Consider the following 27,946-nt stretch of genomic DNA (forward strand, 5'->3'; position numbering starts at 1 on the left):
CGGATTGCGGCAGGCAAACGGACGGCGCTTGGGACGTGGGACGTGGGACTGGGACGCTTCGCTACAGCTGATGAAAGGGCAGAGAACAAAAGCAGCCCGAGGTGTTGCAGCTCAGTAACAGTTCTCAAGGCCCTGAGTGCCCGTCCCGGCTGCACTGCCCCACAGCTCTGCAACGCTACGGATGAGTTGTGCGTTCTCACGCAGCCATCCCCGCTGAGCCCCATTAGTGAAACTAAAAATAGAGCTGGACTCAATCCTGTTGTAGTTTCTCAGATCGCTATCGAGAGCGGCCCGATCTCAGAGCCACCACTAAGGCAAACTCTTGCTTTTACATCCCCATATTTGGTGCTTTTTGTTTTGCTTTCAACCGGGGAAATATGGTCTGTGTTTATGTGCTGGAGCTGCGGCTGGAAGGCAGCACAGCTTTTGCTTTTTTTTTTAAACGAAAAAAAAAAAAAGCAGGGCTTTTTGCTTTTTAAACTCGGGTTTTCCCTACGATTGTTAATCCTGGAGCAGGAATTTCCTATTGCATTCCTCAGGGCAGGGGACCAGAGGGAGAGGCTGCCATCGGTCCGGCAATTTCCTCTTCCACCCTTCCTGTTTATACGGCGTTTGTTCAGCAAGAGGAGGCCGCCTGACAGTGACTGCCGCTCCCTCACACTCGCACTTGGAGGCAGTGGCCCTCAAATATGAGACCCCCAGCCTTCTCCATGCAGGGACAGCCGTGCAAGACCCGGTGCCTGCTGTGAGTGGCAGTGTGTGGGCACTGGTGTCATTGGGATAGGCTGGTTCAGCACTTCCCCAGCTCTTCCAAGGAAAGGAAATGAAACAATGTGCCTAAATTGAGATGCTTTTTTTTTTTTTTTTGACTGCAAAGCCTACATGGAAGGTAGGGGCAGCTGAGTCCCAGCACGACTCTGCTCCGCTGCCAAAGCAGAGAGCTTCGCTGCTGCATCTCAGCACAGTCTGCACGCAGGATTTACCCCAGCAGTGACAGCCAGGCCCTCAGTGGCATGTCCTTGCCCTGTGCTCACTGTGTCATACTGCAATGTGAGGACAGTCCCGGGCTCTTGCAAAACACATACTCTGCATTTTCCAGCGCATTCTTGTCTCATTTCTGGAAAGAAAACATCACGTGTCAGCTATGAGCCTTCTAAGCAGGAAAACACAACCTGAATCCCAACCTTCTGGAGGCAGAAGGAGCTCAGGCTTGACTGTCTCCAAGGGCTGCTCTTGCAGTTCTGGCTCTGTGGGTATCACTGGAAGATACTGCAGAAGCAATTTTTCAGTACATCTGGATATTGCCCTAGAGTTTTGCAGGGCAAATGACCTAAGAGGCTATATGGTGCAACAAGTAAATGCCAAAAAACAGAAGCAGTCATTACCATTGCAAGTACTTAACAGAGAAAAATGACCAAGAACATGCTCTCAATATGCAAAATACAATTTATTGTATTTAGGCCATTCGTAAGTATCAACACAATGCAGTATGTTTGAAACAAATATCTTACCAATAAATACTATCTAAACATTAATATCTTTTGATCAGAGGTGTACAGTGTATTGACTCAATATTGCACAGTGAGCTCTATATGACATTACAATTTCTGTAGTGCATCTGTTACAGGGATTGTTTGCCACAAGTATTCCAAAGCATCAGGGTTGCCTTTTAGAAGCAGAAACAACTGAGATTTCACGAGGGACTGAAGGCTGATACACATATCAGTGTCCTAATTTAACAGGTCATGGATTCATTGAAACCCAATGTTTTCATGAATGAGAAAACTCTGTTCCTATTACAATCTCTATATATTTTTAAAATCCCATTTTTAAACAGAGCAAGGATATTTTCAAACTTATGTGCACGGCCGACTGCAGTGATGGCTTGTTTCATCTTGTTCCAGTCTGAACACAAACCTTACTCAGATCTGTTCAGGATGTGCCTCCTTCAAGCCAGGCTGTGCCAGCCCCCAGCAGCTATCCAGCACTTCTCTCCTTGCATCCCTGCTCATGTTGGACTCAGCACCCATTCATATAAGCAAAGGTGACATGCTGTAGTCTCAACTGCTCTCAGTGTATGAATGCAGATACATTTACAGACACAAATAGTTCTATGCTCAACTATATCTCAGCTTTATCTGAATAAATCTTAATTGTACAGCATCAGCTGCATGTGGGGGTAGTCCCACCAGTTAGTACCACATCTCTGTACACCCACAGAGCGGATACTGCAAGCAATGTGGCCAGCTTCTTTGAAGCCCAGCTGCTCCTTGGTCCAGTGGCTTGCACAGGCAGGATTTGGCTCACAGCAGGCCCCAGCAGCTCACTGCTATCCATTCTCATACCCATACTACATACTACTCATACAACTGCAGTGCCTCACTCCAGTAGGAGAGCTGTTCAAGCAGGGGCTGTGCAGTTTGCCTTCTAAGATTTGGCCCATATTGGCATGAACTTGTGCTGCTCTGATGTTACCCAAGGACCTCAAAATGGGAGCATGCTGCCTTAACGCACATTTAAGGCTACATTACCTTGCCCAGTGGTGTGAACTGCTCAAAATGCAAATAAGAATCATGATCATAGAATAACTGTGACTGAGTTGGAAAAGGCCTGACCATCAGTGTAATTGTGCTAGAGCTTAGCGTTTAGTATCCCTCAGTGCTTAGCATGTAGTATCCTTTAAGTAAAGAAAATTCACTCACCAAGTGATACAATTAAAGATTTCTAAGAAACTACTGGTTAAATACTACCTCATGATTATGTAAATCATGTTTATATTCCTCATCTTTGCATTTATCATTTTGTATATATTTAGATTCTTTATCTTCAGGTAACAGAGACGAAATACTTATTTCAATCTAAAAAGACAGTAGGAAAAAGCAGGGATTTAAAGGATTCTCTTCTGTACAAAAAATACATTTTTATGACAACAACTGGTACCTTCCCAACGGGGCCTCTGCTTACTATCATGGTTCAGTCAGCCACAATGACATCACAAAGCATCAAAGTTGCTTTTCTTCCCACTTTTCAACACCAAAATTCAATGCACCACTATGGAATGTTTCCAAAACCTGATGCTACAACCTGATAAAATCAGGAATCTTTTTTTTTGCTCTAAAAAGGAACTCAAATCATGCAAATAAATACATAATGTGCACTGAAATACTCATTTCTATGATACAGACGACTTCAGAGAAAAGTCCATTTATAATTAACTAATCTAGTTCTAATAAAATACTTTCAAAACAGAATCAAAATCATTAACTTTTACCACAAGTTTATGTTTGCTATGTGTTCAAGCAGATTATGTTCTACCTAGCTGTGTTGATCTGTGGGTTCAGTGTCACCCCTTTGTAGAGTAATGAATATCTGATTTTCAGGGAGCCTTCTTTAGCTGTTTTTGCAGTCCAGGTCATCAGTCTTCATTGGATTCTGCACGCAGGATCTCATGTTAAGCCCAGATCTGCAGAAAGAGAGTTGAACAATCACGACACTGACTAAATACTAAATACTAAATACTAAATACTAAATACTAAATACTAAATACTAAATTAATTCAAATACTATAAAATATAAAAATAAATCAAATACTAAATTAAAGTTTGCCAAGGCAGTCAGATTAGTGGTACAGGGTACCAGCAGCAGTGATACCATTTAAGAAGAAACTTCACAATTTCCTTGGCTTCGACAGCTCTGTGAGCCCTGTGTGGCAATTTTTCAATTTGAATTTTCAGTTCACATTTTACACTGCACGATTTTATATCTTAGTTAGTTGTCATAGAATCATTTGAGTTGGAAGGGGCCTTTAAAGGCCATCCAGTCCAACTCCCCTGCACTGAACAGGGATGCCTACAGCTCCATCAGGAGCTCAGAGCTCCTCCAGACTCATCTTGGGTGTCTCCAGGAGTGAAACACCCACCCCTCTGTGGGCAGCCTGTGCTGGTGCATCACTCACTGCCCTTACTGTAAAAATTTTTTCCTTGTATCCAATCTACATCTCCTGTCTTTTAGGTTGAAAACATTTTCCCTTCTCCTATCGCAACAGATCATGCTAAAGAGTCTGTCCCCTTCTTTCTTACAGCCTCCTTTAGACAATGAAAGGAACCTGGAGAGTCAATTTTCCTGTCCTAACCCCTGCCCTCGCCCCTTTCTATTAAGACAAACCAGCCAGGTGCCCCCATGCTTACTCGCAGAGTGTGGTCCCAGGACCCTGAGCAGAACGCAGTCCCATCAGGAGAGACCCGCAGGGTGCTGACACGGTTCTCATGTCCAAACAGAATAGATACACGGGATCCTTTCAGCACATCCCAGACATTTATGGTGTAATCATTATAACCTGCAAACAGCAGACGACCTACAAACAGAATTACATTTCAAAAAACAAATTCTTTAGTGGGCAACAAATTGTTACTGCAGCAAGGGGAAACAAGCAGCAGCCCAGCCTTCCCATGCTGACCCACACACACTGCCGCACTGTTATCCCTATTAAATACTAAAATAATTAGAAAATTAATTAGTTGAAAATATAGTTAAAATTGAGATCAATTATATAGAATCTGCTTAGTCATTAGAGATGGGTATCAGCCCAGATGACAGCTGACCAGAGAGCACTTCATCATTTAACGAAGGCCAAGATTACTTTGCTCAGACTTCGCATGAGGAGTTGAATACAAATGCTTGAACAATCAGTGGACAAATTGGTGATTCTTTGTCCCCAGTGGGACCAGCTGTGGTGCCCATGGCCTGCACAGATCCATCTACATCTGTCAGCGTGCTGGGCGGAGGGCAGCTCGCCCCACGCTCAGCCCTGCAGGAGCCCCTGGAGCAGGGCTGGGAGGAGGCAGAGAAGACTCAAGCACACATCTCTGGATCTGCAGTGAAAGACAGTAATGGCTCTGCCTTCGTACTCTTTTAACATACTTTGAGTTTCTATTAATCATTTATTATCCTTTAATAAACTATTTATGTAAGCGTGCGTTATAGTCAAGTTACATTTCATGTTTCCTTTGAAGCATTTGTAATAATGATTGTGAAATTCTAGCCCAGCTGTAGTTAATGGCAAAATATTTTCTGCTTTCAGCATGACCAGGAAAATACTTTTCACTGCTACAAAGTCAGCTGGGCGACATAACAAGTAGTTTTAATTTACAGAGAAAGATTTTGGTATTTAGTATTGGTTTTCAAATGCTTTGTCAAGTTAAACTGACAAAATTTGACATTCTGCCACCATCCAACACCAATACCACCACCTCCTGAGTTCAGTTCTCACCACTGAGAGAGAAATCCACACTGGATGCTCCAAAAATGATGCTCTCCTTGGAATAAATTGCTACTTCTCTGTCTGCACGAAGGTCGTACAAACGGCACTGATATTAAAACAAAAACAACATATGTGTCACAGTGGAGATTGGAGTCAATGGCCACCACTTTTCATTGAAAAAATGTGAGTGGGAAGGCCTGCAGCCTAGCAGGTATCACAGAAAATGGCTGCTTGGCTTCTTCTGTTATTTCTGCCCACTACAACTGGGACTCCTCTAGAAGCTAATGAGTATCTGAACAAAACCAGGCAGCTTTGTATAAACTGAGTGCAGGGCTTGCTTGTCCAAACCTCTTCTGTACATCTCCTTCCTGCCTTGATATAAAGAGAGCAGTTTTGTTTTGGGCCATGGATGCTTCCTGGAATTTCTCCCACTCCCAGCCTACTCTCTTGCTTCCCCTCTGTGGTTTTCTGTGTTAGGGTATCCTGCTGCCTACTTACTGGCTGTTGGCACACTCTCTAAAATGAACATTTCAGCCATAGCAGGAGCTTCAGAGACACAGAATTAAACCTCCAGTCAGCTCTGTTAATACTGCCCACATGGTATGGTGCTAAGGCCGGTCCCTTGGCATGGAGGCTGCCTCAATGCTGTTCTGCACCATGAGACAGGACAGCAAGCAGCCTCTGGCTGAACATGAGGTCTGTCAGCTTGAAGAACCTACGTGAAAATAATTTAGGTGAGATAATACATTTTTCATACAGATCTTTGGTTTTTATTTCTTATGGAAAATCCCCACTCACTCTAAAACCTTTATCATCTCCCAGCACACTTTGGCTTGCTTAACATGGAAAGAATGCATAGACAGACCAGATTTCATTGCCATTCACAATGGCAATCTGTTAGCCCTGAAATCACAAAGCACTTTTCAAACATTTGAACTGAAAACCTTCCTTAATATGTTAAGCTTAAGCAAGCCCTGACCAGCTGGATTTCTTAATATTAGGACTTAACTTGTGAAGAACAGCTGATGAGCAGCCTGCATATAAAGGAGGGGCTGTGCCATTGGCAGGGCTGTGCGAAGCTGCAAGGTGTGAAATGGCCATGTTTCCGTGAATGAATAATTCTGACAGACTGTCCTGATAGGGAGTAAGGGTCACCTCAGGTGAGAGCACTACTGTGTGAGCTCACTTTTATGGTTTCCTCCACGCAGTCAGAACTACGTGTTCCTCAAAATCCCTAAGTATGCAATCAGGTCAGAGATACCCATCAGCACATCGGTCTGTAACAGGAAAACACCAACCCCTTGGCTTAAAAATGACATGGGTGGAAACTGCCAACACTTCTGTCAAAAGTACAAAGATGGCATTTCCCATTCTCCCATCAGGTCAAAATAATTAGTACAAACAGGAGCCAAGCTTGTGGTACTGGGAATCAAAAGAAAGCACTCTAATTGGAATTTAACAATGGACAATTTCTTCTCACTCTCTCAGCATCTTAAATGTTCACAGTACCACAACCAAATGTGCAGAGATGCACTGGGCTCCCCATACAGCTGGAGGTATTAATTTACAATAGAAGCTTCCAAAACCTAAAAAGCAGTGCACACATCCAGAAAAGAAAACAGGAATGGTTCTGTTGAGGTGAGCCAGTTTTGGAGCAGACTCAAAACATGCTTCTAGGCCAAAGTATCTCAGAAAGGTTCTTCACCCTCCTGCACTCAGTGTGATGTTTGACAAAGCAGAAGGGTGTCGGGTGCCTCCTGAAGGTCTGCTCTCCAGTTGCATTTACGTGTCTAACATTACCAGTCAATACATACCGTGTCCTCCTACCAGCTTACTCATAGACAGATAAGATCCAAGAAGGGCTATTGTATCACTAGGATGCCCTGGATGCAGTGACTCATTACAGTGAGTCAGGTTGGCAGGGAGGAGATGGACATGGGGGCCAGCCTGCTCATTGCCCTCAGGATGCACAGAGCTGCTGAGGCCAACTGGCTGCATGTGCACAGCTCCACGCCAACCCCACAGCCCCTCTGCTTGCTGTGACATGCACATGTGTTCCCTTGCATTGTGCTGCTGCCTCTGATCGGCTGCAGGATTTATCTGGTTCTTTCTACATTGATTGTGGCTAACTATATGAAGCCAAATCTCTTCTAGTAAGACAGATAATTTTGATCATGAAACTTCCAAACACAGAAAATCTGAAATTAAGATTTGGGCAGTACCTCATGTAGAAAACTTTGCAGTGGTGACCTACAAAGCATTACTAGACAATTTTATATATACAGTATTTAATATTTTTATATTATAGTCTTATTGCTTCCCTAACTTTGGTGTTGCAGGCCCAGCGTAGCCACTGGCAGATTTCTGCGGTTAGGCTTTTAGAACAATCTGACCTGAGAGGCAACAGAACTCTGAATTATGCTGCTGAATCAACGTACCGTGGCATCATCTGAACCAGAGGCAAAAGCATCTCCACTTGGGTAGTATCTGTGCATGAGTGAAAAAAAAAGAGGCAGAACACATTACGTTATTTGGATGAGATCAGGCTTCAAAAACAGAAGCAATGCATGGCTCAGCATCCCAAGTGTGTCCTCTCCCACAAACACACTGACCTGACGCTGTTGATGTCTGAATCGTGGGTTTCAAATGACTGGATGCACTGACCAGACCGCATGTCCCACACCATGGCTTTCTTGTCGCATCCCTATCAAGACAAAAGAAACTCACTACAGTTGTACAGATAGTGACATGCACCCCTCGTGTATCCAATACATGTGTTCAAAACCAGCTACACTCACAGGGCTCTGAACATCACAGCTCCAAGGGGAATTAACCAGCAAAGCAGCCCCAGAACCTGTCACACTGGTACCCCAGAACCTGATGCATCTGCAGTGAGGAGGGCAGTGTGCCACGAGGGCTGGCACCTCAGCAGGTGCTGCAGAGCAGCATGGGGGCAGTGCTGTTGTGGGGCACAGCGAGGTCAGAGGGAGAGGGGCCCTTGTGTATACAGGGCAGGGTGTGTTCACACTGACCAGCACTCAGTGCCCTGCTCTGCTCATGCTGCCACTGCACCTGCAGTCTCCCTGCGGTGCAGAGCTGTATGACTGACTCATTCCCTTACTGCTTCACATGCTCTACATAAATATTAATACCCAGCATTAAAAGTTTTATGATAAATGCTTTTCATACACTGAAACTGAAAATGTCTCTTGCCAAACCAGTTAACTCCTGCCATGACCTGTAGCATGTACGTGCTCAGTGGCAAGGCTGGATGAGAAAAGAAGCATGACAGCATTTCAGCTCATCATCAAGCTCTAAGCCACCCAAGCTGTGCTTTGAAAGGACTGAGTGCTTCCTAAGAGGTGCTTGGCACCAGTGATGTCCTCAGTAATGGACCCTCTCATACCTGCAGGAGCATGTAGTTGGTCCTGCTCTCAGCTGCAGTGTTTCACTGCTGTCACAATAGCAGCAGCAAGAAAAAGAGCATAGACTTTTCTTTTAAGAGTGATGGGAGGTTTTAATAAACACAACCCAGCTGGGGAAAGGCAGAAGGTAGGCTCAGCTCTGGGGGTGACTCAGCCTCTCCAAAAGGGTCCCTGTTGCCTCCATGTTGTATGGGAAGCACAGAGCAGCCCAGGCAGCTGCTGCTCCTGCTGTGCTGGAGCATGCTGCTCAGCAGACTACGCCACACATTATTTATTTTTAAGCAAATGTAATTGCTGGTTAAATTAACTCTCTTCACAGTTCAAGTGTCTCTTTATTTTTTGAAACTCTCCTGTAAAATGAAATCCCAGCTTTTTACCAATGATGTCATTATTTAAGTTATTCATTATTAAAATGTTCCTTCATACCAACTTGCAGTTTCTGTGTAGGCGAAACCACACTGCATTGAGAACATTTTGGATTCAGCACATTTCCCTCAGAAGCTCTGCCACAGCCCTAGCCTAGCCCTTTGCATTGCTCCCATGTGCACCATTCTTACTGACCTCCCTGGGAGTTTGGGGCCAAGACCAAACCGACAAGCTGCTGCTTTGACTGCTAAGGTTTGAAGGAGAAATGAGCAAGCACCTGTGGAGAGACGGTTCCACAAGTGCTACCCACCTCGCCCCGAGGAGCAATGCTCCAAGGGCACAACAGCCTGGGGCTCAGCCCTGAGCTCACCCAGCTCTATAAGTCATGCTGTGATTTTTAAAGATTATATATAACAGCTCCCATTTTACATGCTGTTGCATTTGCATTGCTTATTCCAGCTCAGGATTGCTGTATTGCAGAGCCCCGGTGTACAGGGAGTCTCTCCGTATCACTGTACATTCACACTGTACCACTTTGGCTATGCCAGCGTCAGCTCAGTGTAAGACAGACTTCACTAAAGTGGTGTTTTGCTTTTCATGAGTTAAGTGAGTCTCTGTGAGCACAGACATGCCCAAGCTGCTATACTGACAAAGTACGACATATTCTCTTAGCAGTACCATAGCTGCTTGCGATTCTTTGCCCTATAATAAGCCGAGCTGTTCCCAGGGAGAATGAATCTGTCCTTTCTGGGAAGTGAGCTCAGTGGTAAGAAAGCCCGGGAGGAGTAAATGCACTCGGATGGAATTAGCTTTCAGTCACGCTTCAGAGCAGCTGTGCTAACAGCAGGCAAACCAAGCCAACGTGCTAGGCTTTGCTCCTGGTGGGCCCGCCAAATTTGATAAAAAGAGCTGTAACTGAAGAGGTCCAGATTTATCATGCAGGGACAGGACTGTGATTCTGTGCACAAGTGGAATCCTCTGATTGACAGTACCCTCCAGCACAAGGGCCATTTCCACCAGCAAGCACAGGACATATTGTGCCATCACCAGTACCATAAGCAGTCACTGGTAGCAAGGGCTCATCTCCCAGCTCCTAATAGCTCCTACCTACACACTTGGCTTCTGAGGTGGGAAGGACCAGCACTCCCTCAAAAAAGAGCAAAGACCTACCGCGTTCACCTCTATGCCTTGTTGTGCCTTACTGTGTAGCCATGGCTCAGCTGCCTGGGCAGTGCTCCTTCAGCAGCAGGACACCATTGGGAAGGTGCCCTGATGCTTCCCCAGAACCAGTCTTGTGGCCCCAGCGAGGTTTGCGTGTTCCTCAGGGCATGGGGAGCAGCGGACAGCATGTGGCTGACGAAGGGTCTTTGAATGCTTCTTGTACCACTGGAAAGCATAGGGGACTCAGCAACAGCTGAAGATGTGGCCACACCTTATCTCTCTGCACCAACTTGTGCGAGGGTCCAGCCTCCGCCCAAGCTACTCCTTGGCTGCTGGGGAGTGGTTGAGCAACACAGCGGCATGTGCATTATTTACAGCCCTGCACTGGTGCCCCGAGCACACGCTGGCACACCCTGCCAGGCTCCAGAGAGCTGGGCACAACAGAGCCAAAAGCAGAAGGGTGTCTGCTGTGGTGGACTCACACCTCTGTCTGCAGAATGAGCCTGCAGCTCCAGCTCTGAGCCTGTTCCTGCCTGGGAGAGGTGTTGTTTTGATCTCGGGCTGAGTTGCTTTGGTGTGGGATGGAATCTGCTAAGTAAGCATAACCGTGGTCACACTGAGAGGGTGGGTTTGACCCCACAGTCAGAAGTTTAATTTACTCCAGATTGAGACATCTGCTTGCAATGAGAGGATTGCAGTGGTGCTCCCACCGCATACTCCAACGCTTCTTCAATAAGATCACGAGCCTCCTGTTTTGCTGCCTTTTCCCTCCCACCTTCCTTAACTTGATATGATGATAGGAAGCTCCTTCTTACCCCGGAGACAAATGTATTTCCAGTTTCTGAAGGAGCCAGATCCAGGCACAGGACATCAGCTCCATGCCCATGGAAGCTTTGCAGAAGCTGCCCGCTCTCAACATCCCACAGAGCACAGGTCCCATCTCCACTTGCTGTCAGGATCTATGGAACATGGCAAGGAAAGTCACGGCACAAAAATCAAGAGATAATCAAGCTTTCAAAGAATCTACTGGCATCCTATCTGTATGCCAAGGACAGCTTTAACTTCAAGAAATATTATACAATAAATCAAAGCCATAAAAACAATCCTATTCTAAGCGGAGTTTGTGTTTTTAACTTTTAAGGTAAAAAGTGAGAGTGGATAGAAAAGGAGAACTGACACAGCTATAACTACATAGTGTTTCAGTAATGGTCAGTTTTGTGCAGTGGGGTTTGGAGAACAGATGCCATCAGAGATCTCCTGATATTTCCAAATCCTCCAAAGGGATGGTAGAACCAGACTGGTATTTTTATCTGCCCCTGTATTTAACTCTACTTTAGGCTGCTGGAATTCAAGCTGCTTAAAGAACTGTTGGTGTTAAGTATGCCTGTTGTGGTTTACCCGCTTAACTCAAGGTTTTTTTCTGCTTGAAATTACCAGATGCAAACCAATGAATTGGGCTTAAGACATGGATATTCTGAAAGGGAAGCAAGCCTGTCTAGACAGTTGTTTGACAAGTCCATCACTTCTCACTTGTCCAAAACCATTTATGTGTGAAAAAGCTTGAACAGATCTTGACCAAACAGAGCTCACAGCTTCCCTCATCTGCTACAAGCATGTGATCAGCACTTGTGATTGCAGCTAAAGCCTGATGATGTTCAGTTGTTTAGAATTTCCCCTTGGCACCCAAAACTGTTACGCAGTCACAGATTTTAAAGGTCTGTGCACAGACATGGGACAGACTAGGATGACCACAGAACAACTCTGCATGTTCTATAGTTCTGTGACCTTATGAAATCTTCTGCAAAGATTATTATCATGTTCAGTGGGGAAACTCGAGGATCCCATTAGAGATTAAAAAGAAAATACTCCTTAACAAGAAAATGATCATACGATCATGAAACCATTAACAGAGTTGCATAAAAGTTAAACACTGATCATGTTTGACGGGTGCTCCAAAAACTCCTCCTAAAAACAAATGTCTGCAAAGCTGCAGAACAGCCCATTCCAAACCCTCCTGCATAGTCACAATGATATTCTGGGGTGTTAATAGTAGAAGAAAGTCCTGAATTGTCTTTCTGACCTGTTTCTGAGCTTAGGTTAATAAAATTCTCTATTTTGAGCACGGTTTGCACTCGGATGGAGAGTGAAGGTACTGAGTGAGGAATGAGAACTTCCAGATCTGAGCATTTGCTCTCGTAACAACATGTAAGAAAGAAAGATCTGATGGAAATAGGAATAGCTAAAGACATAAGGTAGGGGTTTGTTGGCAGTCCAGTGCTCCAGCTAATGCCGGAGTTGAAGTTGATGATCACTATGGGTCCCTTCTGGCACCAAGAAGCAGTGCTGCACATGGCAGGGGACAGTGGGCCACGCCGGGGCTCACCATGAGCGCAGGTGCTGGGGTGGGAGCAGCAAGAAGGGCCACTCTGCCTTCCCCACGGTCATATCCTGCTCCTTAGCTCTGTCACACTGGTGCTATGGCTGCCTGCTCCACGAACAACACTCGAGACTCAACCAACTCTTGCTATTAATACACACACAGCATCGTCACGTGAGGAACATTATCGCACTGCAGAGCTGCAGATACCTAATTTAGGAAGTGAGGCTCCCAGGCGCTCTGTGCTGGGGAAGCTCACTCAGGCAGGACTGATCTGTGGGGTCTGGGCTGTTTTGTGCAGGTTGCCCAGCTGGCAGCTCAGTGCTCCTCTTAGCCTGGGATGGCAACATGATGAAGAACAACGATGGCACCTCCTCTTTCAGCACCTGTGCAGCCTGAGATTGGCTTTCATCAATGATGAACCACCTCTCACCAGATGCCACGGACACACCAGTTTCTAAGATCCTTTCCTAACATTCATTCTGAAAACTGAGTGTAGGTTCAGAGAGCAGCTGAGGCAGAATGGCAGCACTCGCAGCTCCGGCGGTGGGTGCTGGCTGCTATGGAGCTCTGCACTAGGGGAGTTGTGCTCTTTCCCAGGGCTGCTCCAGGACAGGTGACAGGGCAAGTCCTCCAGTGACACTGCCAGGAGAGTAGAGCTGCACAGTGTCCTGTTGCACACTGCACCCTTGGAATTACTGCATGATTTTAATTCTTAGGCCATTACCTAAAGGGAGAAAACAATGTGGGGTTCTCTGGGATGCCCTATATAACAGTGTTCTAACAGAAGCTTAGCCAAGCCATTTGCTTGTATTTGTTTAAATAGTAACATACAGTGCTGTAAACAGTCACTTAAAAGCACATGCCTATCAATCACAAGAAAATTTCTTCAGAAAAATCTCAGAATCATTGAATGTAAAATATCTTAATCCATTGTGGTGTAGCATATCAGCACAGTTTGCTGTATTTAATAAGGAGGAAAAAAAAAACCCTATTTTTTTAATTTTTCCTTCTATTTTTATTATGAAAAATACATAAATGTTTTCCTTTCATGGGATTTAAATCTTGACACACATAGGTATGGACAAGAAAACAAAAAAGATGACTGGTTTTGTATCTCATCACAGCCATTCCAGGTCATTTAGACTCCCTTCCAATTATGCAGGGCTCCTGTAAGGTGAGGTCAGGGCTGAGCAAGCCCGAGCCTGGTACCTCCACCACTTGTTTCCATGACAATCAGCCTGAATTAGCACCTCAGAGTCATTACAGAATGGCAGACTGGCAAATAACAACATACTTTTGGGCATCTCATGTCTTGAAATAGAAGCAATCAGAGCTGGTATTTCCTTCAGAAGAGCTCTAAATATCTGCAAGAGGGGAACAAGGTATTCTCTTTCCAGCAGTTCTGCTGACACAGAGCATGATTTAAATGCTCCCTTCTGCTTTCTTTTCTTTCTTTTATTTTTTTTCTTTTCTTCCTGAGTGCACTGAATAGAATTTCAATACAAATTTGAAAACCAGAGTGGGCAGGGAGATTACCCTGGCTCCTTTCATAGTCCTTTGTGTTTCTGGAGAAAGGAGTGTGATATTCACTACAGGAGGAGACTAGTCTGGTCCCAGATGATCTGTGTTTTGTCCCTAGCTTTGACATAGAGTCCCACAGTGACTCTGAGCACTCACTGCTCTTTGTGCTCAGTCCTCCATCTGTGAGACAGGGAAAACATCACTGCTTTCCCTCAAGAGAACACACCATGGCAAGGATGAATCTCTGTGTACTCATCCTTGAGCTCAAAAATACTAAGAATTAAAGCAAAGTTGTCTGGACATCCACAACAAAGCAGGCAACAATGCACACTCCACCAGCTGGCAAAGCAAACACCCAGCCTAATTCTACTTGAACTGGTGTTGGATTTTTTTCAACTATTTACATTAGTTCAAGCTCCTAAAAGCATAAGGCAGCACAGAGCCAGTGAGCAAAGAACACAGAGGGTACCAGCAAACGTTCTCTGCCGAAGACACAGGCTTTTGCAGGACACAGACACAACAGCCTGGCCACTGGCCAGGTAACGGCTGTTACAAAAGCTTTTGCAGCACGTTCATTGCCTCTGAGTGTCCCAGCAGCCCTGCATGGGGCAGGATATGGCTCTGGCTGCTGAATGCCTCTTCTGCAGGGAAGGTTACTGCATTGCATACAAGTGTGGCTCATGTTAGGCTTTGCTGGACAGTGGGCAGTGGGCAGGGGATGCATTTACCTGCATGTCAGAGTTAGTGAAGCTGCAGGCTGACAAGTAGTTTGTGTGCATTGCAACCGATTTCTTCTTTGCAGCCATATTTTCATTTTTGTCAAATGTCAGAGGGTACACAGAACACTTGTTGTCCAGGCCACTGGAGAGAGTAATAATAGCAAATAACAGAGAGAACTGGTTAAAACTGCAACAACAAAAGGCAAGTGGTGATACGAAGGAAACCACCTGTCAGTGCTGTGCTACCAAATCCTCATAAGCGCCAACTTCCCTGTATTGTGCTGGCCTGGACCTCACGTGCAGAGAAGCCCAGCTGCCTCACCAGCCTGGCTGCGTTACAGCACATCAACAGCTGAGGCTCACTATTTTTTACCCTCATCAAGTTTATAAATGGCACTGAACTAAACCTTACAAAAGTACGAGCTATAAGGTGACACAGTCACTTCAGGGTTAATTTTTTCTATTCATTCAGAGTGCCATTTTTCTGTCATCTGCCACTGTATTAGCATTTAAAACATCATTATTTATGTACATTAATAAATTTGATATAACTCCTATGGAAGAGACAGTATAGCAAATAGTGGATGTGAAGAAAAGGTCTTTTGGAAGAATCTGGAAAAATACCACCAGAACACCTACCCCTGCAGCTCATGTGCCCCTCCTGGACAGTCACACCAGTCAAGCTGTGTCTCCCTGGCCAGCTGTGCCCACCTTGATGCCTTTCTAAAGCTGTGGTAGCTCAGCCATGCCTTGGTTCTGGATCTCCAGGACTCCAGCAGGTGCTTGCTTTGTGCCTTGTATTAACTGCACAGCACTTAACCAATGCCACAGCAGAAACACAGAACTAGGTGGTGCGATGCAACTGTGTCTCCCCTGTCTCCTTGTCATTCTTCAAGTTATAGTAAAAGTCATACAATTTCTGCACTTCATCTCCACAGACACTTATGGAATCTTTTTTCCATATTTGCGAGCTGCACAGTAAAGTCTCTCTTTGTTTCCTTCTCTTGCCCCGAGCTTACTTTGTCTGTCTGATCCACCCAGTCCCTTTTGAAAAGATCTCTTGCCAACTTCTCTCTTTTTTTTCTCTCCTGCAGAAACTCAATTTTTCCAAACCTGAGCCCTCAGAAAAGTTGAAGACAATTATCAAGGACAAGGTCACTTCCCCCCACTCCATCTTGGCAAGATCTATTCATGTGCTGATAATCCTTATCATCCAACTTTTCTCTCTACCTCGTAGAAGAAAGAGAGCAAAGAAAGAATAGGGTTAAAACCACTCTCCCTTAGAAGATATATCCAATGCACACAAATTGGAACAGAGAACTTGCATGCATGCAGAATTCCTAACCCATGATATAAATGCTGAAAGAGGATTATTTACCATGCTTATACAACAGATGTTATTGCACTGAAGTCAGTGGAGACAAAATGGATGAGCCGTTATGGGACTAGAAACAGAGGCACTGAATATAATCCTCCCATCCACAATCAAGGCACGCAAGCTTCTGTCGGCATCTTGTGAAGGCACCAGGACATTCCTGCAAATCAAGCCTCTCTGCATAAGTAGCTGGGGAAACTGGAAACTTACCCACAAGCAATGGCACATCCAGACGGGGCATATGCACATGCCATCACCCAGGTACACGGCATCGTCACGGCGTGTTCCTGAAACACAGAATCTCTTTAAAACTTAGACATCACTACTTCCCTAACCCAGCAAAGCAGCAGGAGGATAGCTACCTGACTATTCCCACCTTATTCACAAGCCCCAGACTGAACATAGAGTATGTTTTATTGAGGCCACTTGGTGCTGTAAATGTCTTCACTGTGGTACATACGTCGGTGAGTTAGAAACAAGCTGTATTTTCACAGCTGTCTGAAGAACGGAGAGCCCTGACAGGGCTTGGAGAACCAGTATCATCATATCACAGTGAACACCATGGCTAAGAATCCCTGGTGATCAGACATGGCACCTTGCATAGCAGCTACCCAGGGAAGACTTCCATTTAACTAGCCTGGCTTTTCCTCTAGCCCAGGGGCATCCATCAGTGACAGGACTGGATTGGTACATGCTGCAGACCATGACAAATAACAATGCCCTGATGGGGACTTTCCTCAGAGACAGGTGAAGGGAGATGGTGTGTGTAGGCTCTTTGCTCTGAGGTGCTGGTGGAGGCTTGCAGGCTATTCCATCATCCTGCTGTCACCTGTGCCACCTGTTCGCCCTTCAGAACTCCACTGTATCCCACTGTTGTTTGTCCTATGCACAGAAATTGGACCTTTGCTGACTTTCACCTACCTTGTTGGTAGTGAATGAATCCCACACAATCACCTTCCCATCCTAAATGAAAACACACAAACAGAGAGAGGTACAACTGTCAGCTTACTTCCCAAATTTGGGGGAAATTCTGTTGCTCATTTCTATCCCCCAATCTGTTACTTCAAGACATTTGTGTCTCCATCTTAACAACATTATGGTGATTGCAGTGAAGCACCAAGGAGATGCTTCTCACTAGTGCTAGTTATTTCTTTAATAAAAAGAAAATTCTATTTCTTTGGGATTACTGGTGTTGGATTAAAGACTGATCTCTTTTTAAAAGGGATCTCAAGCATGTTTATGAGAACTCCTTTTGTCTGCAGAACACAGCTGGAATGGAACCACCTCAAGAAGCCACTGCTACCAAGCACTCACTTGCCTCCTTTCAGCCACAATGTGTTTGTCCCAGCCTGCAATCACCATCTGCAAAAACAGACACTTCTCCCATATAAAACCTATTGATGGCTCAGTGCAAGGCCTTACAAATACAAGAGGTGACCTGTATTACAAGTCATTTTCCCAGCTGGCAACACGCACACAATCATTTATGGACACTGCAGTGTTTATTCATCTTTCTTTCCTGTCTTTTTCTATTTTCCTCTTTATTTCTTGCTACACTTCAATTATCCACTGCCACAATCAGCTGAATAGCAATCGTAACAACACTCCACTGAGAGTAACTTAACCACTTTGTGTATGCCAGCAACAATCATGCCAGTTACTTTGCCTTATGTGCATCACATTGGTTATCCTCCCCACTTCATGAAACTGAAATGTTTATTGGTGAACAGGAATTGTTGCTATATCTGGACTCATTTCAGTTCTTAGAAATGGAGACAAAATGCATTACAACTTTACTGTTTCGCTTTTTCATTTACATAGTGGCATTTTAACCAGTTAAAATAGCCATCACATTAATTATTTAAACTTTGATTCTCTTTGCTGGAATCACCATGAATGGTAAAAAAAAACTCACAGTAATTGAAGGTGGCTTGCAATGTAGATTGCCTATTTTTATCCCTCTGGTGAGACCCCTGACAGATTTCATACAGGTCAGTGAACAGCTGTGTGATGCAGTGAGCTCACTTACTGCCATACGGGGTGCACAATGAACCAGGGGATCTAGAAAGTAATTATCTCATTACCTCCTACAGCTCATGAGACAGGGCTTGAGCAGGTGGTAGGACAGTCTCAAAATGCCCGAGTAAATGCAGTAACTTTGGCAGATTGTTTGAGGCTTTTAAGGCTTTTTTTAATCATACAGACTGTGGAAGAAATGTTTGCACACAGAAGTCTCTGGAAGCATTAATATTACTTTCCTTCCCTTTTCCTGATTGTTTTGTGTTAACACATCAATTGAAATCATTACCAAACATGAAGTCTGTAAAGACCAAGGCAATAAAAGTATGCATTCGCCTCGGATGAATTCTGTCTATTTTCTTTTGCACTAGAGAATACAGGGAAAAACTGTATATGACTGCAGTAGAAAAATTTCGGGTATTAGCGTGTAGCTATGCTCAGATTTGTGCTCTCTGAACAAATATGCTGCAGTGTACAGCATTAAGGGCACAGTGAAAACATTGTGCAAAGTTATCATTTGAAAAGAGCAGCACATAGTACAGCTAGAAGATCTGTATAGCGTCCAACACTGTCTTTGAAAAACACCCATCCAGTGGCATACCTGGGAAGAGCTCACAATTCTTCTTTTGTCTTTGCACCAGTCCATACAGAGAACTTTATTTCCGTGGCCCTTCAGGGTCCTTCTGGTCTTCATCACAAACTGGCCCAGTGCCTCCACACGCTCTGCCACCTGATGAACTGCAAACAGCAGACGGTTAGGGAACCTTGCACTGAAGTTCTGCCACAGAAAACCTTCGCATTTGTGAGTAACGTCACTTAGAGGAATTAATCCAAGAAACACAAGCCTATATGCAGGACAACAAAATCTGCCTCAGAACTAGCAGATGATAAAACCAAGGTGGGAGGTGTATGAATATATCCACCAAATAAAGATATGGATGAACTCACTCACAAATTGAATTCCCGGGCTGTAGCAGCTGAAGCACTTGCACGCTATCGTTTCCAAGTATAACTGGAAAATCAATTACTCACCCCTTTCCCTCTCACTGACTGAGGGAAACCCTCAGTCTGACTGTGGTTTGAAAGAGCATCCCCAGCCTAACACATACCCTGAGGTGCTCAGCAGAACGGAAGATCACTGTTGTGTCTTGAAGGAAAAAATCATACAAAGAAGGGGATAAGCATCGAATCTCAGAAGTTTTCACTGTAAAATGCTTGTTCTGGGTGTGAGACTCAGTGTGATATAGGTACCAGCTACCAGAGACCTCTTGCTATGCCAGCTCTGCTGGTGGCCAAGGGAGTCCTGAAGGCCAAGACACAGCTCTGACTGAGCAGGGAAATGAAGGTGATCAGAGGGCCAGAACACGTCTCCTGTGAAGAAGGGTGTTGGGCTTGGAGAAGGCTCCAGGGAGACCTATTGCGGCCTTCCTCTACTTGAAGGGAGCCTACAAGAAGGAGGGAGACTGACTTTTTACAGGGGAAGACAGTGACAGGAAAAGGGGGAATGACTTTAAACAAAAGAGAGGAAATTTAGATTTAGATGTTAGGCAGAAATTCTTCACTGAGAGGGCGGTGAAGCCTGGGCACAGGCTGCCCAGAGCTGTGGGTGCCCCATCCCTGGAGGTGCTGGAAGCCAGGCTGGATGGACTCTGGGCAGCCTGGTTTGGTGGGTGGCAGCACAGCAGGAGGGTTGTAACTGGATGGGCTTTAATGCCCCTTCCAACCTAGGCCATTCTACGATAATAGGATCCAGTGCTATCCCATGTCATGTTTGCCCATGATGAAAGATAATATAACACAGCTGCTGCTAGCTAAGGGGTCAATGCCTGACTCAAATCTTTAGAAATAAACGCAGAAGCTCACACGCTTTAATGAGCTGGCAGATGAAATGTTAAGCTTTTCAGAGCCTTGCTCCACGCCCTGTGGGACAGGTGACTGCTCTAGAGCAACGTTGCTGCTTTACCCTTTGTCACTTTTCTAGAACAGCTGCAGGCGTCCTTCATTTAAGATCAATCCCTGGCACAGGGTCAGGGGAGAAATTTCTGCCTAAGGCAGAGGCTGATTTCAAGTAGTTTAGATTTTCAAGAGTTGTCTTTCAAAACCACCAGCCCTGTGGGCTGTGCCAGAGCAATGCTCTGCCTGAAATCTCCGCTTGCCCAGCCTCCCCCAGCCTGGAGCCAAGTACTGCCCACCATCCCTGACCATCTGACCCTGCTATTTCCAATAAGAGGTCAGAAACAAGTTTCTGAGAAACTATTCTATAGGCTTACTCAGGAAAAAGTACATTTTCCCCCTACTTTCACCCACTGAAACCTGCTCAGTGATCCAATCAGAAGACACAAACACACAGGACAGGAGGTTATTATGGCAGCTGGAAAGACACTTGTGTCCAGAACATATCTGAAAAAACAAACGTTTCACAGACAATAGCAAAGTGTTTCCATTATGTCAACACAACTGAGACTCTGTGGAATTGTCTGGTTTGGCTTTTACGTTCTGTGAGGACGCTTATCTCCAGCCACAGCCATAATAACGCTGTGCCCACTTAGCACAGGTTTCAGACTCAGATAATTATTTTGAAGCGTTCTCTGACATTGTTTCAGGAGAGTTGAAAATTATGCACTCAGACAAATAGATCGGCTGCAGCCAGTAATTAGCTCGAGTGGTTTTACAAAGGTCCAGATAAAACACGCTATTTTTATAGAGCATATAGTTTGGCCTAACAGGAAGCGGGGATTTGATGCAGATATCACTGGGTCTTTGATCTTTTCTGTGCTGGAAGTCCTAATGATATCTTCTGGCCTGAAAAAGTTATGGCTCACTTGAACAGGACAAACTGCTTTATTTATACCCCAAATTTTAAGTGATAGAATTGAGTCCCTAAAACTGTAACACTGTGGCTCAAATGCACGTTTGGTATTTCCTCTTTCTGTCCACATTTCTGAGAGCTGCTGTTCCAAACCCACTGAACAAATAAGGGCAGTACCAGTTCAGCCAGCTGTTTGTTTTGGGAACCACAGAGGGAAGGTCAGAAATGAAAAAATGCAAAAGATACAATTTTAGATTGGAAAAAAAAAAAGAGAGAGAGAGAGAGAGAGAAAGAGATGCTTTATTCTGTAATTTATAACTTCTGCAGAAATTGCTCTTGGGGATAACTGAAGCACAAAAAATTCTGATACAGAATTGAGAAAGCACTGCCCTACATGAGTGTAAGGACATGGAAACCACATCATGGCCAAGCAAGCAGCACCTTTCAGTGTAAGTTACAGATTTTATGTATGAGAAAAGAGGAAAATATCCTACAACTACAGCATCATGTCCTCTTACAGCATCACTCCAACCATGCTTTCCTGAGCAAAGGTGATTTAAGTGTATGCCGAAGGGTCTGTCAAAGAGAGGCCCCGCTGCTACTGACACAGCAGTGGTGCTGTATGGATGTGACGATTTAAAGCAATGTTTCTGTAATTAGGCCGTCCCCCTTTCCTTAATGATTCCTACTGACGGGGTGTAAATTATGACCATCCAATTTAGACCAGAAAACGCTCTATTTACTGCAGACCAAAAAATAAAAAAATAAGTCCCTTTTAATTCTTCCACAGCCGATATTCAGCAATTCTTTAGGAACCGACTCTCCTTAACAAGCTCTCGGGTGAAATCCCGGCCTCGCTGAAGCACCTCCCCACCAACTTCCCCGGGGCCGCCTTTAATCTTCGTTCCATCCCTAAGATGCGCGCCGTACCGCCGCGAGCAGCGCCCGGGCCCGGCGCTCCTGGGGCTCCCCCCGCCGCCCCCGGCCCGCCCCGCGCGTCCTGCCCCGCACGGAGCCGCCTGTCACGGCGCCCCCCGGCAGCATCCCGGCCCCGGCCGCGCCTCTCCTCCCGGGGCGGCCCGCGCCCTTCCGCCCGCCGCCGCCCGGCCCGGCCAGGCCGCGCTCCCCGCCGCCCCGCCGCCCGGCCCCGCTCACGCTCCACGTCGTGCAGCTTGGCCCGCTCCTCCTCCAGCTTGCCCTTCAGGCTCTCCGCCTCGTTCTTCAGCGAAGCCAACGTCTCGTTCTCGTGCAGCCCCTCGGTTGCCATCTTTGCAAAGGAAGCGGCGAGAGACAGATGAGAGGGAGGGAGGAGGAGTTTGCTGCCTGGCTCTCAGGGATGCTCGGAGGCTCCTGCTGCCTCAGCAACGCGCCGGGGCCGGGCCCCCCCGCACGCTGCCGCCCCGCAACACGGCGGTCCGCTGCTGCGGGTGCAGCCGGGCACCCAGCCCTGCCCGCGGCCCCGGGGCTTTGCTGGCTCAGAAATACATGGCAGCGGGGTTCTGCTGCGTGCCAGGACGCATTTGTACCGCGACTTTGCACGCGCTGTGAGGGAAGGTTGTAATCTTTCTATTCTTCAGCAAAGCCTTCAAAACCACCAGCCCTGTGGCTTCAGCAAAGCCTTTGACTGTCTCACAGCATTCTCGTGGAGGAAGCCCCTGCACAGGGACCTGGATTGCCGGGCTGAGGCTAACTGCATGCACTTCAACGAGACCAAGTGCCGGGTCCTGCATTTTGGTCACAGTAACCCCATGCTCCACTACAGGCTTGGGGCAGAGTGGCTGAAAGCTGCACGGAGGAAAAGCATGTGGGGGTGTGAGCAGACTGTGGTGGAACATGGGCCAGCAGTGTGCCCAGGCGGCCAAAAAGGCCAGCGGCATCCTGGCTTGTGTCAGAGAGCGCAGCCAGCAGGAGCTGCAGGTCTCCGTGCACTGGCACTGGTGAGGCCGCACCTCGAGTGCTGTGTTCCGTTTGGGCCCCTCTCTGCAAGAAAGACATTGAGGCCGTGGAGTGCATCCAGGGAAGGGTAACAAAGCTGTGAAGGTCTGGAGCCAGGATTAGGGGGAGCGGCTGAGGGAACTGGGATGGGTCAGTGTGGAGAAGAGGAGGCACAGGGGAAACCTCGTTGTTCTCTACAACTGCCTGAAAGGAGGTTGTGGTGAAGTGGGGGTCAGCCTCTGCTCCCAGGTAGCAGCAATAGGACTAGAGGGAATGGCTTCAAGTTGTGCCAGGGGAGGTTCTGAGTGGATATTAGGAACAATTTCTTCTCAGAGTGTCTGTGCACTGGAACAGGCTGCCCACAGAGGAGAGACATGGTCTAGAGCAGTCACAGACATGGGTTGGAGGCGATCCTATTGGTCTTTCCAATCTCAATGCTTCCATGATTCTAAGAAGGAAAAAAAGCCACTGTTCACCTCAGTGCCGGAATGCAGTTTGTCTGGATTAGCACAGCCCGCTCTGTTCCATCGCTCCCTCACAGCCTAGGGCTGCAGGTGACTATTGGGATGGCTCCTGGGCCCATTGGGCAGATGGAGCGGTGTGAACCCTTCCTCCTGCTGTGTTCTAAGTACCTCAGTTTTGTGACTTTTTTTTATCCTTAAATCAGTCCCCTCTTTACCCCCTCCTTATTTGGGGCCTTCCCAGCCCTCAAAAGGGACTAGTTTCCAAAAATCCAAATGCGACAAAGAAGCCCCAGCTTGTTCTTAGTGTGAGTATAGGGCACAGCTCCATGCCCCAGCAGTCTCTGCTCACAGGCCTATGGGGAGCATGTGCTCTGGGCATGCAACAGCTGTAACATTTCCAAAGAAAGGACGTGGCCAAGCGGCCTTGCAACTCTCTGTTCCCTGGGAATTCCTTGAAAATGTCCTCTTTTTTCAGCAATTGTCCTTGATCTACACGGAGTAACTTTGCTCATTTTGACTCCCATTGTCTCCCTTTCACCAGAACACAGACAATCCAATGGCTATTGTTCAACCTGGAGAAGTTCCAAGATTGGAATGGGAGATAATAAAGTAAGGGTTTGCAGCTGTTGTTTGGACTCGGGGCACATCCTGGACACGGTACTAGGCTTGGAGAAAAAGAGTCTTTTCCCACACTGGCTGTGTGGTATGCGCAGGCAAAGCTGCTGAGCTTCCCACTGTCATCATGGAGGTTGAATTCAGGCCTAGATCTGGTCTCATGCTCCAACTGTTTTACAGGAGTGGATTTCGCAGCTGGAGAATCAAGCAGTGAACATATTTCCAGTCTATGGGAACTACACGTTCAGACTGAGACTTGATACTACTCCTGAGATAACAGGGATGAGGAGGGAAGTCTCTCCTGAGAAGAGAGAGCTGTAGAAGCGTGTGATACTCGGCATATATTTTGTGGACCCAAGTTAGCTAATGCTATCATTAGCTAACCATGCATAATAATCAAACAAGTTAGAGTAAGGCCATTTGGGAGTTTTAAATAAAGTAGGCTTAGGTTAATTTAGCGGATAACATACTATTGTATCAACTTCAAAAGAAAAAACATGACCATTTAAGAAGCAATCAAATACTTTTGTTCCACCCTTTTCATAAAACTAACCATACTGAAGGTGATATATGTATACATTAGCAATTGCCTAAAATTTTTTTTAGTTGTATATAGTTTCTTATCACAATATTAGAATTGACTACATTTAATCTGAAATAGCAGCTCAATCTGCAGCAGTGGATAAAATACAGGTCCCATGCTGGCTTGGCAGCAGTGCCTCTGTTGGACTGGGATGCGCAGGCAAAGCTGCTGAGCTTCCCACTGTCACCATGGAGGCTTGTGTTCTGATTTCAGGTGAGTTTCAAAACACATCAGCACAGGCCAAAATGCTGTGAAAACATCCTGTATGGAAGGTATGGCATGTGGACAAGGTGGAAAAGGAGCAACTAGACTTTGCAATGTCATTTTCCATTAGTGGTGCAGTAATGGCTGGCATATAAATTGTTTATTGCTGTCAATTTATACTGACCACCAGCATTCCCCAGAAAGATGACCACTTCCAAACTGGCTGCTGTGTGCTCAGAAGCAGGGAGCTGCCATGCTGCCCAAAAACTAGGACAGGTTTGTGTAAGACAGCTTCTGTCTTTGACTCTTCCCTACGGAGCAAAGGCAAGCTGACCCTTGGCTTCTAGCAGATCAGGACAATTTTGAGGTAACCACTCTGAAAGCAGTCTGCTTTATATGCAGCATCACTCTATGGAGCTGCTACAAAGAGAAATGTTCAGTCACCAGGAACTGTGGCAAGAACAGTCATTGCCACTATCATAAACCTACATTCTGAACGTGGCAAATACATGGAGAACACATGTGAGGAAGGCAGCACTGCTCCATCAATAGGAACACTCAGGAAAATGGAAGTTCTAACTGCATCACAGATCGTTGCCTATCTCAGAAAGTAGGCATTTATAAATAAAAAAAATAATAAAAATAAAAAATTAATAATTTGCCAGCTGATCTTTTTTAAAACTGTAAGTTAATTTTCTAGTACTTTTTTTGGGAAGACTAAAACTGCATACACACTGAATTTCTATTGATTAGCACCGATTTCCACAATGTGCAAAACCACAGAGGGAGAAAATGCTTTAGCGCCAATGGCACCTAATAGAAGTAGGATGATCTCAATGCTGGAAATCAGCGATTTCTAACTGTTATCCTCTGCATATATTGGTTTTAGGGAAATAAAAAAGACTGGCTGATAAAAATGCGTACGTGCAGCTGAGTCAACTTGGCATCTGCAGTTAAGAAATGCAGCGCAAATGAGAAGCTGCAAAAGGCTCGGCTGGTTGCACACCACATTACGCACGCCTATGCACAAACACCAGCATGAGCATGGCAAGGACACAGCGTGCATTGTGATATACACCAAAGGATACCCTCAGCTCCAAAAAAAGAGTTTGAAAAAAGGATGCTGCTTTCCTAACTGCACGCATTTTGGCACTGATGCAAAGAGCTGTTTTCTTGCGTTTTTTTTTTTTTTTTTTTTAATGTTGTTTATAAAATAAATATGTAGAGGCAAGCTAAAGCCAGATCTATGAGAAAGGCTGGGATCCGACTGCAATGCTAATACAGCACCTAACAGGCTGTTAGGGACTGAGGCAATTCTTCCTGAAGTCTCCGTCTGCTTCCACTTAGCAGCTGTTTCTGGCAGTAGCAGTCTAACTTCCACATTGCAAATAATGAGGAGAAAGTTGCAGGAACTTACATAGCAGACAGCCAGTTTCCTGCTGCTCCAGTTGTGCACTAACCAAGTCATGCAAAAATGTACTAGATAAATCGCTATTTATAGGCTGCTGGCCAAGAAAGACCTGAGCAAAGCAGCAGCTTCAAAGTCATGAGAGGAGAATAAATAGGGAAGCAACCATCATTTGTCTTACAGTCACTGCATCTAAACTTCCTTCTCAACAGTGTGACAATGACTGTGCTGCATCCGTCAGTGAACTGCACACATCTGCAATCAATGCCCTCATCTCCCTGCTTTAGTGTATTTTCTAATCACAGCTAGTTAATGATTCTAGCATTTCTGCAGAGATCACTTCATCTGATGCTCAAATATAACACACTGTATTGGAAGCTGGTCAATTATGGCTGTAACCAGTTCTGGGGAAGGAGAGGAGAAAGGTGTCTATAAATGCTGTTACACAACAGTTCAGGAGGATGAAACAGTTACTCCAGTGTTTCCTACTACAGCAGTGGCTTATCACCTCACCATAATTGCTGAAGATCAAAAAGTCTCCAACATCATCCCTACTTCATGTGGGTATTCTGGCAGGACTTTCTGTGCTGGTCCACAAACACACAGAAGAACCACCACTGCTGTGCAGCCTTCCCTTGCTGTATCTTCTTTGCAGCTACCTCCAGCTCCCTCAGACTCCTCACCCAAGTACTGCAGATAGCATACCAGACAACAAGGTTTCAGACTGGGGCGGGCCATGCATAGAGCACTCCAGTTCTGTCTAAGGAGAGCTGAAACAGATCAGCTAACTCCAATCCCCCAGTCTGTGCTGAGTCAGCTTGTTGCAATAGTTTTGTCTTTTAAAAATTTCATTCAAGGGTGACACTCAAGATCATAGGCTAAGCAGACCCACACACATATACCTCAGAGCCTCGCTCAGATGGGCACATAACACATGCATAGCTAAAGAATGCAGTGCCCTAGGGAAAAGAATCTCATGGCCACTTTCCAGTCAGGAATCAAAAAACATATCCTTGAACCCAGGGTCACATCTGTTTCAGGCTTATGGAATAATATCAGGCGTCTGCAGAGGTGTTTATTTGAATTAGAAGCAGCCAGTGTTCAGGCCTAGCAATGCTTGCTTCTGTCCAGAAAAATCCAACACAACAGACCATTAATACATCCAACCCCTGCCTTTTGCAGTCTCTTCACATTCCGGCTGATATAATCAATAACATACCATTTCCACACATAGTGAGCAGTAGCTGAGCTGTTCTGATTTGATGTAAACAGCCCTAAGGGGCTTCTCGTTGGAGCACTTGTCACATGGACCAAACACAATCGCTAAGAAGGTCTGGTCACACATCTCTGCGTTACGAGAGAGCTGAAAGAGAGAAGAAAGAAAGAGCGTGTTCCAGTGCAGTGCAAAGCTTCGTGCTGCTTCTCTGCTTAGACAGCATATAGATAGCTAGAGGCTGGATAATCTCTGACTAATCTTTTGAGCTTAATGAACAGCCACTGCGTGCAAGGCATCACATGATCTGCAGATTGGAATTTTATAAAGAAAAAGCAAAATATGCATTCTGTTATAATGAGCACTGATTGCATGCTGTTGTAATGTTCACTGTGCACGCTGATTAATAACATGCTTGACATGCAGATCCTCAGTTTCTGTGTAACTAATGCCATCAGACAGTGACCAGAAATGTCCAGCAGCTGGATT

The 27,946-nt window shown here is 45.6% G+C and overlaps 1 protein-coding gene across 1 annotated transcript; it reads right to left on the minus strand.

Annotated features, from left to right (window-relative positions):
* Positions 1 to 3,390: 3,390 nt before the first annotated feature.
* On the minus strand, positions 3,391 to 27,589 carry GNB5 (G protein subunit beta 5; the record flags this gene model as incomplete). The annotated part of the gene is made up of 12 exons (XM_079541117.1): positions 3,391 to 3,432; positions 4,188 to 4,354; positions 5,270 to 5,366; positions 7,699 to 7,747; positions 7,873 to 7,964; positions 11,028 to 11,171; positions 14,842 to 14,974; positions 16,418 to 16,494; positions 17,129 to 17,170; positions 18,828 to 18,964; positions 22,191 to 22,302; positions 27,464 to 27,589. The coding sequence occupies 12 exons, from the start codon at positions 27,587 to 27,589 to the stop codon at positions 3,391 to 3,393; spliced, it is 1,218 nt and encodes a 405-aa protein (XP_079397243.1).
* Between the last annotated feature and the right edge of the window lie 357 nt (positions 27,590 to 27,946).

Source organism: Tetrao urogallus (genome assembly GCF_951394365.1).
Source record: "Tetrao urogallus genome assembly, chromosome: 11".
In the NCBI taxonomy this organism is placed as follows: domain Eukaryota; kingdom Metazoa; phylum Chordata; class Aves; order Galliformes; family Phasianidae; genus Tetrao; species Tetrao urogallus.